The 18,344-nt window shown below is 46.0% G+C and overlaps 1 protein-coding gene across 1 annotated transcript; it reads left to right on the top strand.

The window, feature by feature from the left end:
- The first annotated feature begins 4,560 nt into the window (after positions 1–4,560).
- RNASEL (ribonuclease L (2',5'-oligoisoadenylate synthetase-dependent)) lies at positions 4,561–9,941 on the top strand. Its single transcript, XM_010023978.1, is given in 7 exon segments — positions 4,561–5,143; positions 5,146–5,997; positions 6,353–6,441; positions 6,865–7,055; positions 7,159–7,276; positions 8,059–8,180; positions 9,806–9,941. Coding segments are annotated over 7 exon segments (2,091 nt in total).
- The last annotated feature ends 8,403 nt before the right edge of the window (positions 9,942–18,344 follow it).

The following is an 18,344-nucleotide window of genomic DNA, read 5'->3' as shown; positions in this document are numbered from 1 at the left end:
TGTCTTCTGGGTCCCTGTGTACGGGGCAGTAAATAAGGACTCTGCAGAAGGGTAAATAGAGCAGGAGCTACAAACCCCGGGGCTACGGGAATGGTTGTGGAGAGGAGCTCTGTCACTCCTAGAAACTCTCCAAGGCCCTTCTATTCCTCATAAGCTGTCTGTTGCAGGGACTAGGAGTTTAAACTTATGACTCTATGGAAAGCAATTTGGATCAGGCATGAGAGAGAGGGAAAGCATTACCAGCAAATCCTTCTTGCTGGTGTAGAGGCACAGGATACTTCTGCTGGTTGCAAAAACCTTGTTCTCAGCATCCTAGAACTTGGTTTCCTACCATTCTAGAGTTTCTCATCATCCCACCATAAAATAATGAACTACTTCAATTAAATCGGCAAGCTGAAGAAGGCTTTTGTACTTTTTGGCTGGGTGATGTGGTATTGTTGTGTATCATAATGTTGATTTTATTTTATTTTATTTTTTTTGGACATCTCTATTGTTGGCTCTGAACCTGTGATGTGCCCCTGCTCTGATGGTTTGTCTCTTTTACAGCCTGCAAACGGTGGCGGGTGATTAAACACTGGCAGCCAGAGCCCAGGCTCTGGTTGACCCGGGAGAGGTGCTATCTAGTTCAGCAAATTTCTGTGAATTAAAATGGCGTTTTGATAGTCTTGAAAGTGATTTGAGATTGTTCCCCAAGTTTTCATGATCTTTGTCTCTGTGGGGCTGTGTCAAGGTCTCCTGTGGTAACACATACTTTATGAAGTTCCATCCAGAGACTGTGGGATGCAAATGTTCCTAGACCTTGCTGATGCGCTGCATGCTGTGGAGAGCAGGTTATACAATATGATGGTTAGGTACAAAGACTATGTGACTCATGCATAGGCAGAGCTTTTGTGAAAGCTGGCATGCAGATGTGAGCAAGCAATGTAGGTGTACATGAAGATTTGGATATGCTTGTAAAACATGTGGAGGACTGCATCCCTGCACCCTTTTAGGCTGTGTTCCTGCATTTGTGCCCTTGCGTTTGTATCCAGCCATCTCTCTGTGTACATATGTGGATGCCAGTTTGTGCATGCACTAATGTTGTCCAAAAAGCAGATTCTTGCCTGGTGTACAGTAAACCAATTCCACACTCTTGGAAGAGATACAGTGTTTATTCAGGCCACAATACTTGGTGGACTGTTCCACAAATCAAGTGCAGGGATGCTAGCCCTCTTTGTTACAGTTATACGCAAAAGTTACAAGGTAGTACACTCCCAATTACAACGATTGGTTGTAATCTACATGTAGTATCTGCTGTGTCATTCCTTTTAACCACCACCCATGCTCAGACGAGGGGTCTTCACTTGGCCGAGGGTCTTTTTGACCTGTGCTGTGATTTTAAGTATTACAGTGAAGCTAGTTGACTTTAGGACACCTTAAAAATTAGCTCTTTTGCCAAGTTAGGTAGCTGAATGGTCACTTTGCCAAGCTGTCAGATAACTCATCTTTTGGTGCTACCAATCCTGATTGTTATCCTTTGTTCCTTCAAACACAACCAATATTGCCAGCGTATCGTGGAAAGCCAGGCATGAATTCATTGATACGATTTCAGCCCTGTTTCAAGCGTGATATGAATCTTGCATCTGGCACAGTTGGGTGGAGGAGGCTGCGGAGGCTGCATGAGCTCTGCATGCTGAGCTTATCTCACATGAGAAGGCAGTGGGGGAAAGTGGGTGGGCATGTCACAGCCTGGCTTCCGTTACGTATTTCCTGAACACGCTTTGCATGCAAGGCTGGAAGACTGGGCTTCCTTAGTCAGTACTGTGTTTACACAGAGCTGCCTACAAGGAGTACAGTGCCTGGGCAGCATGGAACTGCCTGCTTGCCAATGTGGGTACGGTCGGAACATACCAGCTGTGGCATAAACGGACCTGGAGCTCAGTGGTTCCCTGGGTGAAATTTAGCAGCATGGCAAGTTTCTTCATGTGGATGGATTTACCAAAAGGTGAGGAAATGCTTAAAACAAAGTAAAACCCTAACCCAAACTCCTGCATCTGAAAGAAAACCCTAAAACTCCTGCCTCTCCCTCTGTCATAGTTTAACCCCAGCTGGTAACTCAGAGCTGCTCGGTCACTCCCCCCCTTCTTCCTCCCCTCGGCTCCTGGAGGGATGGGGAGGAGAATCGAAAAAGAGTGTAAAATCCCATGGGTTGAGATAAGACCAGTCCAGTAACTAACAAAACTACTACTACTGCTACCACTAATAATAATAATGATAAGGGAAATAACAAGGGAAGAGAATATAAAACTTAAAGGGCAAAAGAAAACAATAAACACAAGTGATTCACATTACAATTGCTCACCAGCTGCTGACTGATGCCCAGCCTGAGCAGTGATCTGGGCCTTCCGGGTAACTCCCCCCAGTTTATGTACTGGGCATGATGTGTTGTGGTATGGAACCCCTTTGGCTAGTTTGGGTCAAATGTCCTGTCCCTGCCTCCTCCTGCCTTCTTGTGCCCCTCCTCACTGGCACAGCATGAGACTGAAAAGTCCTTAATTGGGGTAAGCATTACTTAGCAACAGCTAAAACGTTGGTGTGTTGCCAGCATTGCTCTCAGACTAAGGTAGAAAACACAGCACTGCACCAGCTACTAAGAAGGAGAAAAATGACTGTTACAGCTGAATCCAGGACACTCTCCCTTCCCCAAAACCCCAGCTCTGGTTCATTTAATGTCTAAACCTTCAGCTCCTGAACTACTGCTGAGCATAGGTTTGTAAACAGGATCTATGTGTGTGGGACTGTATGGGGAGAGCACTTGCTCATGACTGCTCTGCTGTGTGCTGAAAATTGTTGCTGAACACCCTCTAAAAACCCAGCACCCTCCTGTAAGTGGATAAAATACTCTCAGGGCTGCTCCTTGCTGGGGGAATGGACAGCGTATACTTGCAGACTTTGCTGGGAATGAAATACTATCTGGGGATACTTGCTGGGAAACAGAAGTGAAAAGCAGCTGCTGAAAAAAGCTGCTCCTTAGCTTTGAAGTCATTTTAACCAATGGCTGGGCTTCTGGCTGGGCAGAGGTTCCCTTCCTCACCTTTCCGTGGTGAGTAGTGGGGTGTGATGCTGGACAGCATTACATGACTGCATGTCAGCTGGCGCCTGCGATGTGCAAGTGCAAACAGGTCCTGGCCAAAAGTCAGTGGGGCGGGATAGAAACGTTTAAGTATTTCGCAGGGTAGGGCAACTGTGGCTCGGCAGAGGAGAAGGAAGGTGCTCAGCCCCTGCCTTCCAACAGAGGTGAGGAATTCGAGCCCCACCGTGCCCAGGGGATGTTGTGCTGCTTTTCTCCCCAGGAAAGTAACTTTCTTTTCTTTTTTTTTTCCTTTCTTTTCTTTTTCTTTTTCTTTTCCTTTCTTTTTCTTTCCCTTTTTCTTTTTCTTTTCTTTTCTTTTCTTTTCTTTTCTTTCTTTTTTCTTCTTCTTTTTTTTTTTTTTTTTTTTTTTTTTTTTTTTAAATGTGGCAAAAGGCATAGAAGTTACGTCATGGAAATGAAATGCATCTATATCAATGCAATAGGGTATTCATTTTCTGCTGGCCAGAGGGGAAACCATCCATAAAATGGTCCTTGTATTTTCTGAGGGTAAATCCGTGTGAATTTATACTTTGGCTTTATACCTTAGGACTTCTCTGTCCCTTTTCTGATCGGCTTAGATAATTTATTTCCAGTTCAGCTTGTCGACAGTGACTCCTGGAAGTGCTGATTGCTTGGACCAGCCTTTGCAGTCAGGAAAACGGGTTTTGGAGTTTCAGCTCTTCTAGATACTAAATAGATAGATAGAAAAAGATCAGGTCCTACCTGACTAACCTCTTAATGTCATGAAAAGCTTAGGAAAGGCTTCTGGTCATATAGGGTCTCTTAACTGCCTACAGAAGCAGGAAGGATTAATGTTGGCTTTCTGTCTCATTCCAGGTATCAGATCAGAGACTCTCCAGGACTCTGTGTGTGTCTGCCATCCAAAACTGAAGGGGAATGCCCATCTCTCCCTGTCTGCTGTGTTCTCTACCTGAAAACATCACTGGGTGATGATTTGTTAGGTAACCTGTAATAACTCTGAAATAGCATCTATAGCAAGAAAACCCTGGGTTCTCCCCTATCCCTTCACCCAGGCATCCCAAGGGATGTCTGCTTGGGCTGCAATTAGTGCTGAGACCAGGCAAGCAAGCATGATAAGTACTTACGTCTGGGTAAGTGCTAAAGTGGTGTTTCTCACCAATACATAGCTCTTTTGGCTGGCACTTAGCATTGCTGTCCTTAGTTGCTTCTCATATAGACCTGCAAGACATCAAATGTAAATGGTGAGATTTCACAATCTAATAAAACAAACTTTTCTGTTTACTAATTAGCTTGAATCCACGAAGTCCTTGAAATAGCAGCCTATCCTATGCAGTGTACTTCTTCAGCCAAACCCAGAGCATCCACCATGATGAAAGCACTGAGCATTGCACCAGACCCATCCTTCAGTGGGATGCCTGGGCTCAGGTGAGAAACATCAGAGGTATAGAGCCCTCCCTCTGACCACCATGGAGCCCACAGCTCACAGCCAGCAGGAGGCATTGACCCCTTCCAGCAAAGAGACAGCAGAAGACCTTGCCTTCAAGTTAAATGCTGCTGTGAGAGGCGGTGATATAAAAGATGTGCTGGAGCTGCTGGAGAAAGGGGCAGATGTGAATTCCAAAGCAGAAAGTGGCTGGACACCACTGCAGAGTGCTGTGCAAGCTAATGAAGAGGACCTGGTCCGGCTTCTGCTGGACAAGGGTGCTTGTCCACATGCCAGGAAGGACAATGGTGGCACTGCATTTACGGAGGCAGCAATAGCAGGAAATGTGAATATACTGGAGCTACTCCTTGATCATGGGTTAAATATTAATGACTATGATGACAACGGCTTCACAGCTTTCATGGAGGCTGCATGGTATGGGAAGGAAGAAGCTTTGAAATTCCTTTATAGCAAAGGAGCAAATGTGAATTTGAGAAGGGTAGTTAGTGAAGAGAAAGCGAAACTGCATAAAGGAGGAGTGACAGCACTGATGGATGCTTGTAGGAAGGGCCACTTCTCAGTTGTAAAAACTCTTGTCCAAGAAATGGGGGCTAACATGAACATTTGTGTAATGCCTTGATCCATGCTCTCAAGGAGGGCTGTGCCAAGGAAAGATACAAGTCAGCTGTCCCCATTGGCCATTTCCTGCTGGACCATGGTGTTGATGTGAACAGCAAAGATGAATGTGGGAAAACTGCCCTCATCCTAGCTGTTGAAATGCAGAGCCCAGATTTGGTAAAAGCTTTATTGGAGAAGGACAAAATAGATATTGATGATGCAGATGAGGAGGGCAACACAGCACTGGTGGTGGCTGTAGAGAAAAATGATTATAATATAGCGAAGTTGTTGTGTGAAAAAGGAGCAAGGACTGATGTTGGGGACCTTATCGCTGTTGCTAATAGGAACCGTGCTCCTAACATGGCACGTCTTCTTCGCCAGTATGATGCCAAGTTTGTTCCACAAGCCTTCAAAGATTGGGAGCCAAAGAGCAAATGCTGGAGGGATCAGCTGAAAAAACTATATAAAATATATCGCCCTATGATTGGCAAACTGAAGACATTTCAATATATCCAGCAGAGAATTCAGAACACTTCTCAAGGTGGCATCTACCTGGGGCTCCATAGCGGGACAGAGGTAGCAGTAAGAATAAGCCGCAGTACAGAGGGCGACAAAGAGAAAAGGTTCTTTGAACAATGTATTAACTGTGAACATCTACTGAAGCTCTTCCAGTTTGAGAAAGCAAAAGGCTACATGTACTTATGCTTCCCACTCTGGGAGAAAAATCTTGAAGAATATCTGCAGGAACCAGAAGGCCAAATGGATTGCAAAGGTGCTCTGAGGATGATCTTCCAGGCAGTGAGAGAGCTGCACTCCCTTGGATTTGCTCACCAGGATCTGCATCCCAGCAAATTTTTAATAGGTTATGCTTTGCTTTCTCAGTGTTTCCATTTTTCTTTCTTGATATCTGTAGTTCAGAGAAGAAGATGCTTCATAGCTGTCTGTAAAAAACCAGATGTCTTTATGCTGAATGGGGTGTCTGTGGCATTAGTTCTTCTCTTTGAGTGAGTATAGATATGTTTGCAGACAGCCACAGAATGAACAGAACTTTACATGTCTCAGTAGATTTGTCCTCCTTTTCAGGCCTTTGCAATCAGATTAACCCACAGCAGATCTCTTCAGAGAATCGTTTTCTAAAGAACGGGCCATCCAGAAGTCAGTGAAATACTGTTACGTTTTCCACCACTATTTATTAACAATTTCTCTTATTTCCTTAGATTTAGGTGGCAAAATTTACCTTGCAGACTTTGACAATAAAAGGAAGTTGATTGAAGACAAAATAGAACTTGTAAACACAGATTTAGAGGTAACTTCTCTGCGAATCAATGGATGCTTTAAAATGTCAGGTGTTCTCTAATATTTTCTGTTGCTATGAATCCTAAGGGGAAGCCTTTCTGCATCCTCAGCTAGAAAACACCTTGATTTTTGGGAAAGCCCAAAGCACTGCATAAGAATGATAGTGGCCAGGATGCAAGGCTATGGCTGGTGCTGGGATATCCAGAGAACCCTCTAAACATGATTACGGTGCCTGTATCCTCTGTCTTTGTGCACTCAGCTTCAAAGTTTGTGTTTCTATGTATTTGCATACTTCTGCACATCTATAGGTGCATGTGTGTGTGTTCACGTATACAGTGAACACACACATGCTTATTTGGGAATAATAGTCCTCTTCCATTTGGTAAGAAGTTTCATGCATCTGGCATGTGAGCAGTGATGTGTTTTTTTGCAGGCCCTCAGCAGTCTTGTGCTGTATGTTTTAACAGGGGGTAGGAAACCCCTTCAGCAAGTCAGTGCCAAAGATTTAGGTGCTGATTCCCCAGATTACATGGAGGCTCTGGATCTCGTAAGTAGCCTGATGTCTCATGATGAACGAGGCTTGGAAGGTTTGAGCAAACATCCCTATTTCTGGAGCAAACAGATGTAAGTCCCGGGAGTACAAAGGAAAAGCTTTCAGTAGAAATTTGCCTGTAGTGCTGGGAACAGCAATGTCCTGTTGCAGCTAACGAATCATCTCATTCCACAGCAGGTTCAATTTCCTGAAGACTATATGGAATAAAATCAAAGATCTCCGCAATCAGAAAGCTGTCTTTCAAGCTCCTAATGCTACAGAAAGTTTTCCTTATCCATGCTGGACCAAGGAGGTAATCCTCTTCTCTTTGAATTAGTACAAGGTTTGAGCTAAACATTTAGGCAGAAGCTTTTCCTGAGTGTTTCACAGGCCCCATTTAAAACTTTAACTGGAAAAAGTATCTCCAAAAGTAGCAAATACAGATAACTGAGGGAAACAATTAAATTTAAGCCACATAGAATACTCAAGATTAAAAACACTGGTGGTAAAGGGAGCTGTGTTGACTGGGGTGGTAGTAGGGGATGGTCATTATAGAATTAGCTGGCAAACTTTCAAGGGTGTTTCTTGGTGATCTTTGGCCCTTATTGCCAGAAAATTCCTGGCAAATATGTTTTGTTAGCGTGGCTCAAAAGCAGTGAGACCAGACCTGCTTTTGCACAGAGCATCTTGGAAAGACATGCTGCACTGTTTGAGGTGTGACAGTCTTGGCTCAATAACAGCAGCCCATGTGGTCCTTTCACCAGTGGCACAATTGGATCAAGACTCGCAAGTCCTCCCTGCCCTCCAGGCATGTGTGAAAATCTCCTGTTCCATGTTGACATCCTAGTGTAAATGCCACAGATAGGAAACAGCAGAATCAGGGGGGTCTGTGTGGCACATGCCTTGCAGAGTGAACTCTTCTGCTCATGTTGGGGAATATGCTTTTAAGGGTCACAAGATTTACTCATGCAAGATGATGTATCTGCAGAAAGGCAGTAGGTGTGGTGAGTGGAGGTAGATGTGCTGCTTTTGTGGTGTGTGAAAGGCAGAGAATCATCTATGTGCTTTTTTCTTTTTTTTTTTTTTTTTTTTCAGATTAACAAAGATGTTCTGAACATCATGGAAAATCCCAGGAAAGGAAGATCATTCAGATACAGCAACAATGTCACTGACCTACTTAGGTTCATCAGAAACCTGGATGAACATCCAGATATCAGGTAATGTTCACATCCTTGTCCCTGCCACAGTTGCATTGCAGGGAGCATCTGGGTATCTGCCTATGTCAGTAAGTTTGAGAAAAAATTCTTCAGATGGTTTTCCAGAAGGGTGAACATAACTGGATGTGGGAGAAAGTCCATTAAAGACCATCTCGTTAGAGGGGCTATCTCTTCTGGCAACACACTAGCGTGTGAGAGATCATGTGTCACTGCAGTAAGCAATCTGGAGTCAGTCCCCAATATCACCTTCCAGAGGGTAAGAAAAGGAAGTTAGCTCACAGGATTAGATCTCAGATTTTTAACCAAAATCTGACTCCCAGATCATCTCCCACAGATGAACATCCTCCACCAGAACCTTCTGCTCCAGAGGGATGGCAGAAGAGAGGGAGCAGCTTCAGAGAGTTGATGGGACTTCCTCTGCACCCTTGCCTTTGCAGAGCAGCCTGTGGGGTGGAGAGGTGTTTGTGGCAACTAAGGCAGGTTGTGGCTCTACAGCAGAGGACATCATGAATGTGTCTTCTGGACTGTTATTTTTGCTGCAGGCTGGTGTTTCTTGCCATAACTCCAGAAAGGTTTTTAGATCCCTCTTAAATATTTGTATTTTCCTTTATTCCTTATCTACCTTGCTAGTATTTCCAAAGTGCTGATGTTTACTGTGCTGAAGTGCATTGAGATATGGATCACATAACAGCACAGGTCCTGTTAAAAGATCCATTAAGAGGTCTTGACTCCTAAAAAGCTGCTAGTCTCCAACCCTCTATAGTCATGAGTGCTTACACATGAGGTTAGAGGTGGTGTTTGCTCCTAGTGGTGGTTTCACTGAGGCTGGTGGCCACCACTGCTCTTCAGTGAAGATGCAGATAGGATCAGGTAGATGGAGGTGCTGGAGGAATAGTGGAAAATATGGAGTAGCTTAGGGAAGGTATAGAAAAGTTGCAGCTCAAGTATTTATAGGAAACCTTCCTGTGTTATCAGAAAGCTTCTGGAAGAACACCTCCCTTATGAAGACAGGTTGAGAAAGTTGGGGCTGTTCAGCCTGGAGAAGAGAAGACTGTGTGGAGATCTCACAGCAGCCTTCCAGTATCTGAAGGGGGGCCACAAGGATGTTGGGGAGGGACTCTTTGTTAGGCACTATAGTGGTAGGACAAGGGGTAATGGCTTTAAACTTAAACAGGAGAAGTTTAGATTAGATATAAGGAAGAAGTTCTTTACAGTGAGGGTGGTGAGGCACTGGAATGGATTACCCAAGGAAGTTGTGAATGCTCCAGCCCTGGTGGTGTTCAAGGCCAGGTTGGACAGAGCCTTGGGCAGCATAGTTTAGTGTGTGGTGTCCCTGCTCATGGCAGGGAGGTTGGAACTAGATGATCTTAAGGTCCTTTCCAACCCTAACTATTCTATGATTCTATATTGTGTTTGGTTGGTACTTTATTTTGGTTTGTTTTGGTTTTGTTTTCATGGGTTTTGTTGGTTTATTTTTTTTTTTTGTGGTTGTGGGTTTTTGTTGTTGTTGTTGTTTTTTGTTTGTTTGTTTGTTTTTCCTTCTGCAAGGGAGGAACCAGAGTATCCTGGATATTTGAGTCTTTGGGCAAGCTTTAAAAATCCTTTTTGGGTTTGCTTTCTTTCAGGATCAGGAACAAAATAGGAGACCATGCTGAGTATTTCTTGAAGCTTTTTCCAGCACTTACCATTTATGTTTACAACAGTTTACGCCAGAATCCTGAATACAGTCACTTTGCAGACATTCAGTACCCTTTTCTGTAGGATGTCATTGCCTCCTGTCACATGTCCAATCCCATCATCACTGCCTCATTTTATTTCCTATTTCTTTATCTGCAAAATAGTTGAAGAAAGTGTGCAAGGAGATGGGAGAGACCACATGCAGGGACAGAGTATGGAGGACTTAAGCTAAGAAACTTACATGCTTTGGAACTGTTTGGTGTAACAGGCTTTGGAGAAGAATCAAGTTGAATGCCAGCCCAGGTCCCCCTTGACTACTCCGTTCCTCTGGGCTTATCTGCATCTGTAAGGTGCAGATCCAAGGCCCTGGTAGTTATGGAGAACAGGGAGATGTGGGGCAGCCCCCATAAACCTGATATGTCTGGGAGGCAGGAGAAGAGCTTGGGCCTTGCCAGATGACATGGGGCTCCAATAAAGGAAAAAGAGTTCAGGCTCCTTGCTAGGGCAAATATTCCCTATAGCTTGCACTGATGAGCTGCTCATCTACCCCTAGAAAGACATGAATCCTCTCTTTTCTGAAACACAACAGCCAGAAAATAAGATGGCTAGGCAATGGCTCGTTATTCTTCTGATCTGTTAAAGGCACACTCAGGCCAGCCTGCTGGGACCTGAAGGACTTCTTTTGGGGAACACAGAAGATGTTTCCACAAGGAATGGTTGTAAGGAGCACAATTCCACAAAACTGCTAATGTGAGTAGTCCTGACTCACCTGAAAAAGCTCACTGACATCAAAGAGACTGCAGGGACTGGTTCCTCCTGGAAAGGACAAACTCTGTTGTGGCAGGCTGCATCTGCAAGGCATACAAGCACTTCCTGTCTCCAAAGCAGTGCCACTGTTGGGGTATTACTGTCCTGCCAGACTTGGCTCCCCAGCACGGCGCTGGTGCCCATACAGTCACAGCATGCAGCCAGCTCAGAGCTTTGATATTGGAGGCTGGGTGGCAAAAGCCCATTTCTCAAATCCTACAACATGCAATGTGTGCCTGATTGTCCAAGGGCTCGCTTGTTTCTCCATTAATGCTCTTGATTTGCACAATGATTACATGTTGCGTATGGAAATATTTCTCAGCTGTTGAAAAGATTTTAATTTTTTTCAAACAGATTGTTATTCTTTCAATTAGCCTGTGGAGAACCAAACTTGGAATAAACTTGCCTGGAAAACTGACTGTACACTCATTTATGACTGAGGTTCCCACATCCCCTCTGCAGAGAAAGGGATAGTCTGCAGCACTGTAAGATGCTCAAAAAGCTGGGATTTTTGGCCTCACTGTGGAGGTGCCTTTTGGTTGCTTAGGTAAGGTGGTAGGTGGTTTTGTCACTTTCTTGATTCTGGCCTATATGGGTATTTGATGGGAAAGGATGTTGGGAAGTACTGAAGGCTTCCTGTCCTCAGAAGCAAGCTGTCTCTTGTAAAATAACAGGCTGAATGGTGGGGGGGTTGGGTTGCAGACTGCCATGCGTATGCTCATGGGAGGTAAGGTCCATGTGCCAGCCTGCATCAAGGGTCCTGTCTCAGAGCAAAAGGTCCTTCTGATGGTCTTGGGAACCTTTTAAAAAACACGTAAATGTAACAACAAGAAAGCTTGACTGTGCGACTGATGAGATGCTGTCGTGGTTTAAGCCCAGCCGGCAACTTGGAACCACGCAGCTGCTCGCTCACTCCCCCCGCCTCTTCCTTCCTCCCCCCACTCCCGGAGGGATGGGGAGGAGAATCGAAGGAATGTAACTCCCACGGGTTGAGATAACAGCACTCCAGTAACTAAGGTATAATACAAACCACTGCTGCTACCAATAATGATGATAAGAGGAATAACAAGGGAAAAGGACACAACCGCTCACCACCCGCCGACCGATACCCAGCCCGACCTGAGCAGTGATCTGGGCCTTCCGGGTAACTCCCCCCAGTTTACATACAGGGCATGATGTGCTGTGGTATGGAATACCCCTTTGGCCAGTTTGGGTCAGGTGTCCTGCCTCTGCTTCCTCCTGGCTTCCCCTCCTCTCTGGCAAAGCATGAGACTGAGAAAGTCCTTGGTCAGAGTAAACATTACTGAGCAACAACTAAAAACATCGGTGTTATCAGCATTGTTCCCAGACTGAAAGTCAAAAACACAGCACTGCACCAGCTACTAAGAAGGAGAAAAAATGACTGCTGTAGCTGAACCCAGGACAGATGCCAATAGAGAAAACGCAATCAGGAGAATGTTGACTCCTCTTATGTCAATATTTTTATCTTTTCCATTCCTCCTTGCTCATTTTTTCTCGCTCATTGTCTCTTCTGTTGATCAGAAAGCAGGAGAACACAGAGATGTGTGTCCAGGTCTCAGCAGTGTTAGGAGCAGGGATACTATATGGAGCACCATGCCACCATGCATATGTGGCTCCGTGCCACAGCAGCAGGTTTCTGCTCTTGCACAAGGAGAGGTGAGGCCATAGGCTGAGCTCCTTCAGCCTCTTGTGAAGAGCCACATTTCCAGCTTGCTTTGACCTTTGCATCTTCTCGCATTGCTCTGCTGTTTTGCGAAAGGGCTGTGACTTGGCAGCCTTAAAAGGCTGTGGAAAAGCCTTCCTGAAAGCAGAGAGCACTCAAGGATGTCCAAACCAGAGCAATGATTAAAGCCATGGAGGCTGTGACTTGTCTCTCTGGGGAAATCAGGCTGCTGGGAAGAATGTCCAGGGAAGGCTTGTGTGGTCTGCAGGGCTGTGTCCTGCTTTCCGAGAAGCCAGAGGTGCCAGGAGGCTGCTGTCAGAGGGGAAACATTGATCCATGCACAGTATCTGCAAAGCTTCTTGCTCACAGCGTCAGCCCACATGAAGAGGGGGGCATGTGGGACTGGTACCAAGGCTGGGGGGAGCACCAGGCTGCCTCTCCTCCTTGCAGGGTCAGGGAGGATGGGTGAATGCTCAGTAAGAGGCCAGGCAGTAAGAGGCCACTGGAAAACCAGTGGCAAGGTCAGCTGTACAGTATTGAAACTGGGTAGTATGGCAGTGTCTGAGAGTGCAGCCTGGGGATAAAGGTGTCCTGGGCAGATGGGGGCAGAGCCAGCTGCCACAGTTAATGCTGCTTGATGGGCTGATAGCTCCCAGCATCAGTGCCCATCTGGGAGGTGCTGTCTGCCTTTACCTTGTATAGGCAGGCTTGCAGACCATGTGTGCTGCCCAAGGGCATGCTGATTTGGCCCTACATGCTTCATTCCCCTGCTGTCATGCCTGTACATTGTCTATTTGCGGTGCCTCTGCCTTTTTCCTCTGCTCCTGCAGGGCAGCTGGCTTAACCCAATGTGATGGGATCAGGTGCTCCCCATCCTGTCACTTTTGTGCTGAGGACATGCTTGTGTGCACAGGCATGGTTCCAGGTCAATGTGTCTCATCTGCTGCACAGGGAAAAAAGTCTGCAGATGCAGTGGAGTGAAGATCATTTTGGCTGCGATTTTGCTGTGTTGAGCTTCAGGCACATCCGTGAAGCCTTCTAAGGAGTGGGCTCATCTGGGCTTAGGCTGCAGAGCCCAAAGTGTTAGTGCAAAGTACACAAAAACGTAACTAGCTTTTGGGGCTAAAGGCTTTTGGATCAAAATCAAGTTACAGCACAAGGGCAAATCTGAGGATCTGGGTCACAGTTCAGGTTGTAATCAACTTCCTAAGTCTTTCATTTACAGAAATCTGCTTAGACCTTGGATTTGTTCAGGTTTTTTGATCCTCCAGAAGCAAAGTGTTGATAATCACAACTCAAATATGAAACACGTCATCTGCCTTAAATACACTTGTGTTATTCCCACAATGCAGTCTTCTAGGATCTAAGGATTAAAAAGTGGCTAAAACCAGCTCAAAATTACAAAGCCAGGAGCTTGCGAGGGAGCTGTCAGAGGCAAGGTGTGATAAAGGTCATGGACTTTTTTTTATGGAGTCCAAAGAACATTTGGGATTTCTGCAGCTTCCTGGTGACTAGGCAAAGCCACTCTGACTCAGTGTCACCTGGGGAAAACAAAGGTCTTTGATGTGATTTGGTTAGTGCTTTGTAACCATACTGGCTTTAAAAAAACCATGCTGAGGCCTTGAGTCAGGCATGAGATGATTTTGATTGGAAAATCAGAAAGGCTGCAGCAAGACAGGCACCATCTCACCACCCAGGGACAGCTGAGTAGTAAGCCAGGTGGGGTCTCTTAGCATTGCCACCCACAGGAGGGTGAAGAGCTGAGACAAGGTTGTAAGCCATGCAGAGCTCGGCTTACAGAGCAATCCCAGTCTCCTGGGGGAAGTGTGGCTCCCTGCATAGCAGGGTTGGAGCAGCTTCTAGGGTCAGGTGGTCTTTGAGGAGCCCCTTCCTTAGGTAAAATGTTTACTGTGACTGCTTTCTGGCTTTAAGCACCTTCCAGATTGGGAAAGACCTCAAAGGTGCTGGTGTGCTTGGGTCCTGTGTGATTTATTTACACTGTTGCTGAGTCCCAGCTATGTGCAATGCAGTCTTTTACAGGTACATGTGAGGAAGGAGACTGTTGTGTGGACAAGGGTACCAGCTCAGGTCGAAACACATGCTGTCGCATGTCCCTGATGTAGTTGCAGAGATGCAAGCTGCTGTGCTGTTACCAGGCAAGCTGGAGGATGCTGTGAATTACTTTATTTTTAGGTCTTACTGCTGATTAAGTGCAAGCTATGCAGTGTGATTGTGCTGCTCAGAGCTTTCTTGGAGTACGCCCTTGTCCTGCTCAGTGTGCACAGTAAGTTGGGAGTTCTGCTCTTCCTTGGAGGTATGTCCTTCCCCTGATGTCTGCAGGAAAGGGAGAGATGTTGCATGAGTGGCCATGATTCAACTGCTGATGGAGGCAGGGTGCAGGTGATCAAATGATCATGAACAAAACATGGCTGTGTGCTCTTGGGAAGGTGCTCACGGTATGGAGAGGTGCAGGAACTGGGCATTTTCTGTGAATGTTATTGGACATGGTGGGGGTGACCAGCATCCTGCAGAGACTCACGCTGTTGGCCTTTAGGTTTTAAGGGGAGTCATAGCTCTGCTGCTCCAGGTGCTTGTGCTGGTGTGGTTTGGGGGAGGTAGACTGCTTCTGTGAGCACCTACCTGATGTGCAGGACCTGAGGCAGACTTGCTGAATGAGAGCCTTTTCTCAAGACTTTAATCTGAATCTGGGAAATACATGCACACACTTCCTACCATGGACCAATGCAGGAAGCCCTTAAAACCCAGCTCTGATCCTCTCCCCTTGAGAGCAGGAGCACTCCTTTCAGCACCTGTTTGCTCCTTCTGTTGTCTTCTGGGGCTGTGGCAGTAGGACCTGGATGACTTTTGTGAGTGAGAAAACAGTGATGGCATGATTGCCTGGTGAGGAAGAAGAGATGAAGCAGTACTGTGTGGCAAGCGCTCTGAAAGCAAATGAGGAAGGACACCAGGATATTCCTGTGAATCCCATGGGGCTTATACAGACGTTAAGGAATGGTAGCTGAGCAAGCACTCGGGTTACCCAAATCTTGACTGTGAAGCAGTTTGGGAGCTGCAGGGCAGGGGTGATATGTCCCCTGGCTCTGCTGCAGTGCTGGGCGGTCCTGGGTGGCAGATGGGAGGCTTGCAAGGAAACGGCACTTGGAAAGATGGGGAGACACATTTGCACAGCTGCCCCCACGCACAGATGTGCTCCCAGCTTTGTGCCAGTGTGGGCAGCTTCTCCCAAGAGGAGCTCCATGCTCTCGCTCATGAAGTGGGGTGCAGGCAGTATGCCCAATCTCAGCAGGACTGGCCCCTTCGCTCTGTGTAAAGGCACAGGCAGCACCACAGTGACTCCTGGCGATAGAGATGGATTTATGTCTGCCACCTTCCCAGCCGTGCACACACTACGTCTGCATAAAGCAGCAATCCTCAAAAATCAGCAAAAATCAAGGCGTGGGCGATAGGAGGTTTTCTCTGGAATTATAGGTATTTTCCCTAACAATTTTTGTGCCTTTTAAAGACAACATAACCATATTTCCCAGCTGAGAAGCAAGCTTTTTATCTAAAGGTCAGAAAAGCAAGACCCACAGATAAAAGTCATCGGTGAAACTGTGATATGGTGCAGGGAAGTGTCCCAGGCAAAAGGCGGCACAGGCATTAATGCAGTTAGAAACTGCAGCTATTTTTGGGCTGCATGCTGATTTGGTTTGCTCCTCTTACAGAGTGCTGCAGTCAGGGCTGCCTGTGGGCTGGGAGGTGAGGCAGAGCAGGAGCCAGCCTGTGCTGCGCCCTGCAGGTACAGCTCTGCCTTGCCAAGGCATGGTGGTGCTTGCCCTTCCTACTCCACTAGGCTGAACATGCCAGGCATGAAGGCTAGGACAGAAGAAATGAGACGGGTCTGAGATATGGTGCATGTCTTCCCAAGACACATCACTCGACCTGAGTGATTTTATCCGCCTGGCTCTGGTTATTTGTTCCTGCGAGGTGCTGCAAGAAGCTCTGGCTTGGGGACGATTGTCCCAGGGACAATCACTGCAGGACTAATGTCCACGTGAGAAAATTCAGTCTTTTCTACGCATCCATGGCTGTCGCTCCAGAGCAGTATCTCAGTGAGCTAAATATGGGCTGCATTGCTCGAGCAGCAGAGGGGATGGAAACTGTGTGTACTGATTAAATATCTCTCTCAGTGGTTTCCAGAAAACCTTGGCAAACATGTGTCTTTGTACCAGATAACACATCTCCCGTGTAACACAACACTTCTGGCTTACTGCTAGCTGAGAATAGATGTGTGATGGGTTAAGTTTTGTCTGCTTTTTCTGTGGGCAAGTAAAACAACTATGTTTGAGAAGGCCCTAGAATTGCAGTGAGGCTCTGTAACAAAGTGGAGACTCAAGCTGATAATATTCGTATTATCCAGTGGAATACCTATGGTTTTGGGGTTGTTTGAGTTAATAGATGTGGCTTGGCAGTCTTGGAGCACATGAACACAGGCCGTGCGTGGCGCGAGAGCGGTAGCCCAAGCCCCTGCCTGTAGATATCACATCAGCATATAAACCTGATTTTTAACCAGAACTTGTCAGCGATAAATGACAAGGAGCAGAACACCAACTTGATGACACCCACTCGACCGTCAAAGCAAGATTAGTATGTGCCTATTTTGGTTCCCCTTTAATCAAAAATCAATTAGACAATTTCCAAATGAATATTAAGTTAAGGAGCCAGGTTGTCAGGCAGACTGACAGCACTTAGCACCACTTTCTTTGTGTTTTTCAGTTTAGAGTTATTAGGTGTATTGAAACTAAACAAGTGGATGAGGAATGAAAAGTATCTTTCTCTTTCCCAGTGAGTGTCACCTCAAATCCTGATGAAGCTTATTTTCCATTTAGGGTGTTCAGAGCATCCTCCATGTAATGCCACTGAGCCTGGTGTGTGGCTGCATGGTTATTCTCTTTTTTTCTACTCTCATTTGACTTGTAAGTCAAAAGATTAGTTGCTTTGTTTCTATTTTAGGAGGTGTGAGAGAATATATTTTAACTGTTTAGCAATGTAAACAAGAGTTATGCAACAGTTCCTTGCTCATGAAGTCTTTGTACCCACTTTCCTATTCCTGAAAGAAATTTCTAAAAACTCATTGGGAAATTTTGACTGAATTTGATGGAAAGGAATTATTTCAAAGATGCTTCATTTTCCAATAGCCCTGCACCACATGCATCCTCATGGCTGTGTGAAGGAAAAACTTTGGCTCTTTTAAGGGGCACTCTGTAGGACACCAAAAACCCAAGTCGGGACATCTCTGCATTAGAAGAACAAGACTAAGGACAAATGTGAAGCAGGGGAACAGGTGCTTAGGTTACTTGGACTGGAGATATCAGATGATTTGGAGGAGGTTCTTGTCCTAAGTGAAGAGATTTGCACCCTGTTCTTCTTGGAGACTTCAAAGCTCCTGATCACCTTCCAGGTACAGAACCTGTATGAGAAATCCTGAAGAAAGCAAATCCAAGCAGACATCTGCAGCTGAGCTCCTGGGGAGTGTCTCATCTGCATTTTTACCATGTTAGAGAAACAGGTGACTGGAGAAAAAGGCTGGCATCCACAGAAAGAATCCCACTCTGGGAAAGAGGAGATAATGGGTACCTTCTCCAGGAGGGTATCAGGATGGGGAAGATGATGACCTTGGCTCTGTGGTAGATAACACAGTTTGGTAGCCCCTTGGAAGATAAGATTTGGGTGGAGAAGAGATTCAAAGCAGCCCTGAGGAGAAGGATTTGGGGGTGGTGATTGATGAGAAACTCGACATGAGCAGGCAGTGTGCGCTTGCAGCCCAGAAAGCCAACCGTATCCTGGGCTGTATCAAAAGAAGCGTGACCAGCAGGTCAAAGGAGGTGATCCTGCCCCTCTACTCTGCTCTTGTGAGACATCACTTTGAGTATTGTGTCCAGTTCTGGTGTCCTCAACATAAAAAGGACATGGAGCTGTTGGAGCAGGTCCAGAGG

This window comes from Nestor notabilis, unplaced genomic scaffold (assembly GCF_000696875.1).
Source record: "Nestor notabilis isolate BGI_N333 unplaced genomic scaffold, ASM69687v1 scaffold8301, whole genome shotgun sequence".
In the NCBI taxonomy this organism is placed as follows: domain Eukaryota; kingdom Metazoa; phylum Chordata; class Aves; order Psittaciformes; family Psittacidae; genus Nestor; species Nestor notabilis.
This window is presented reverse-complemented; position numbering and strand designations above follow the sequence as displayed.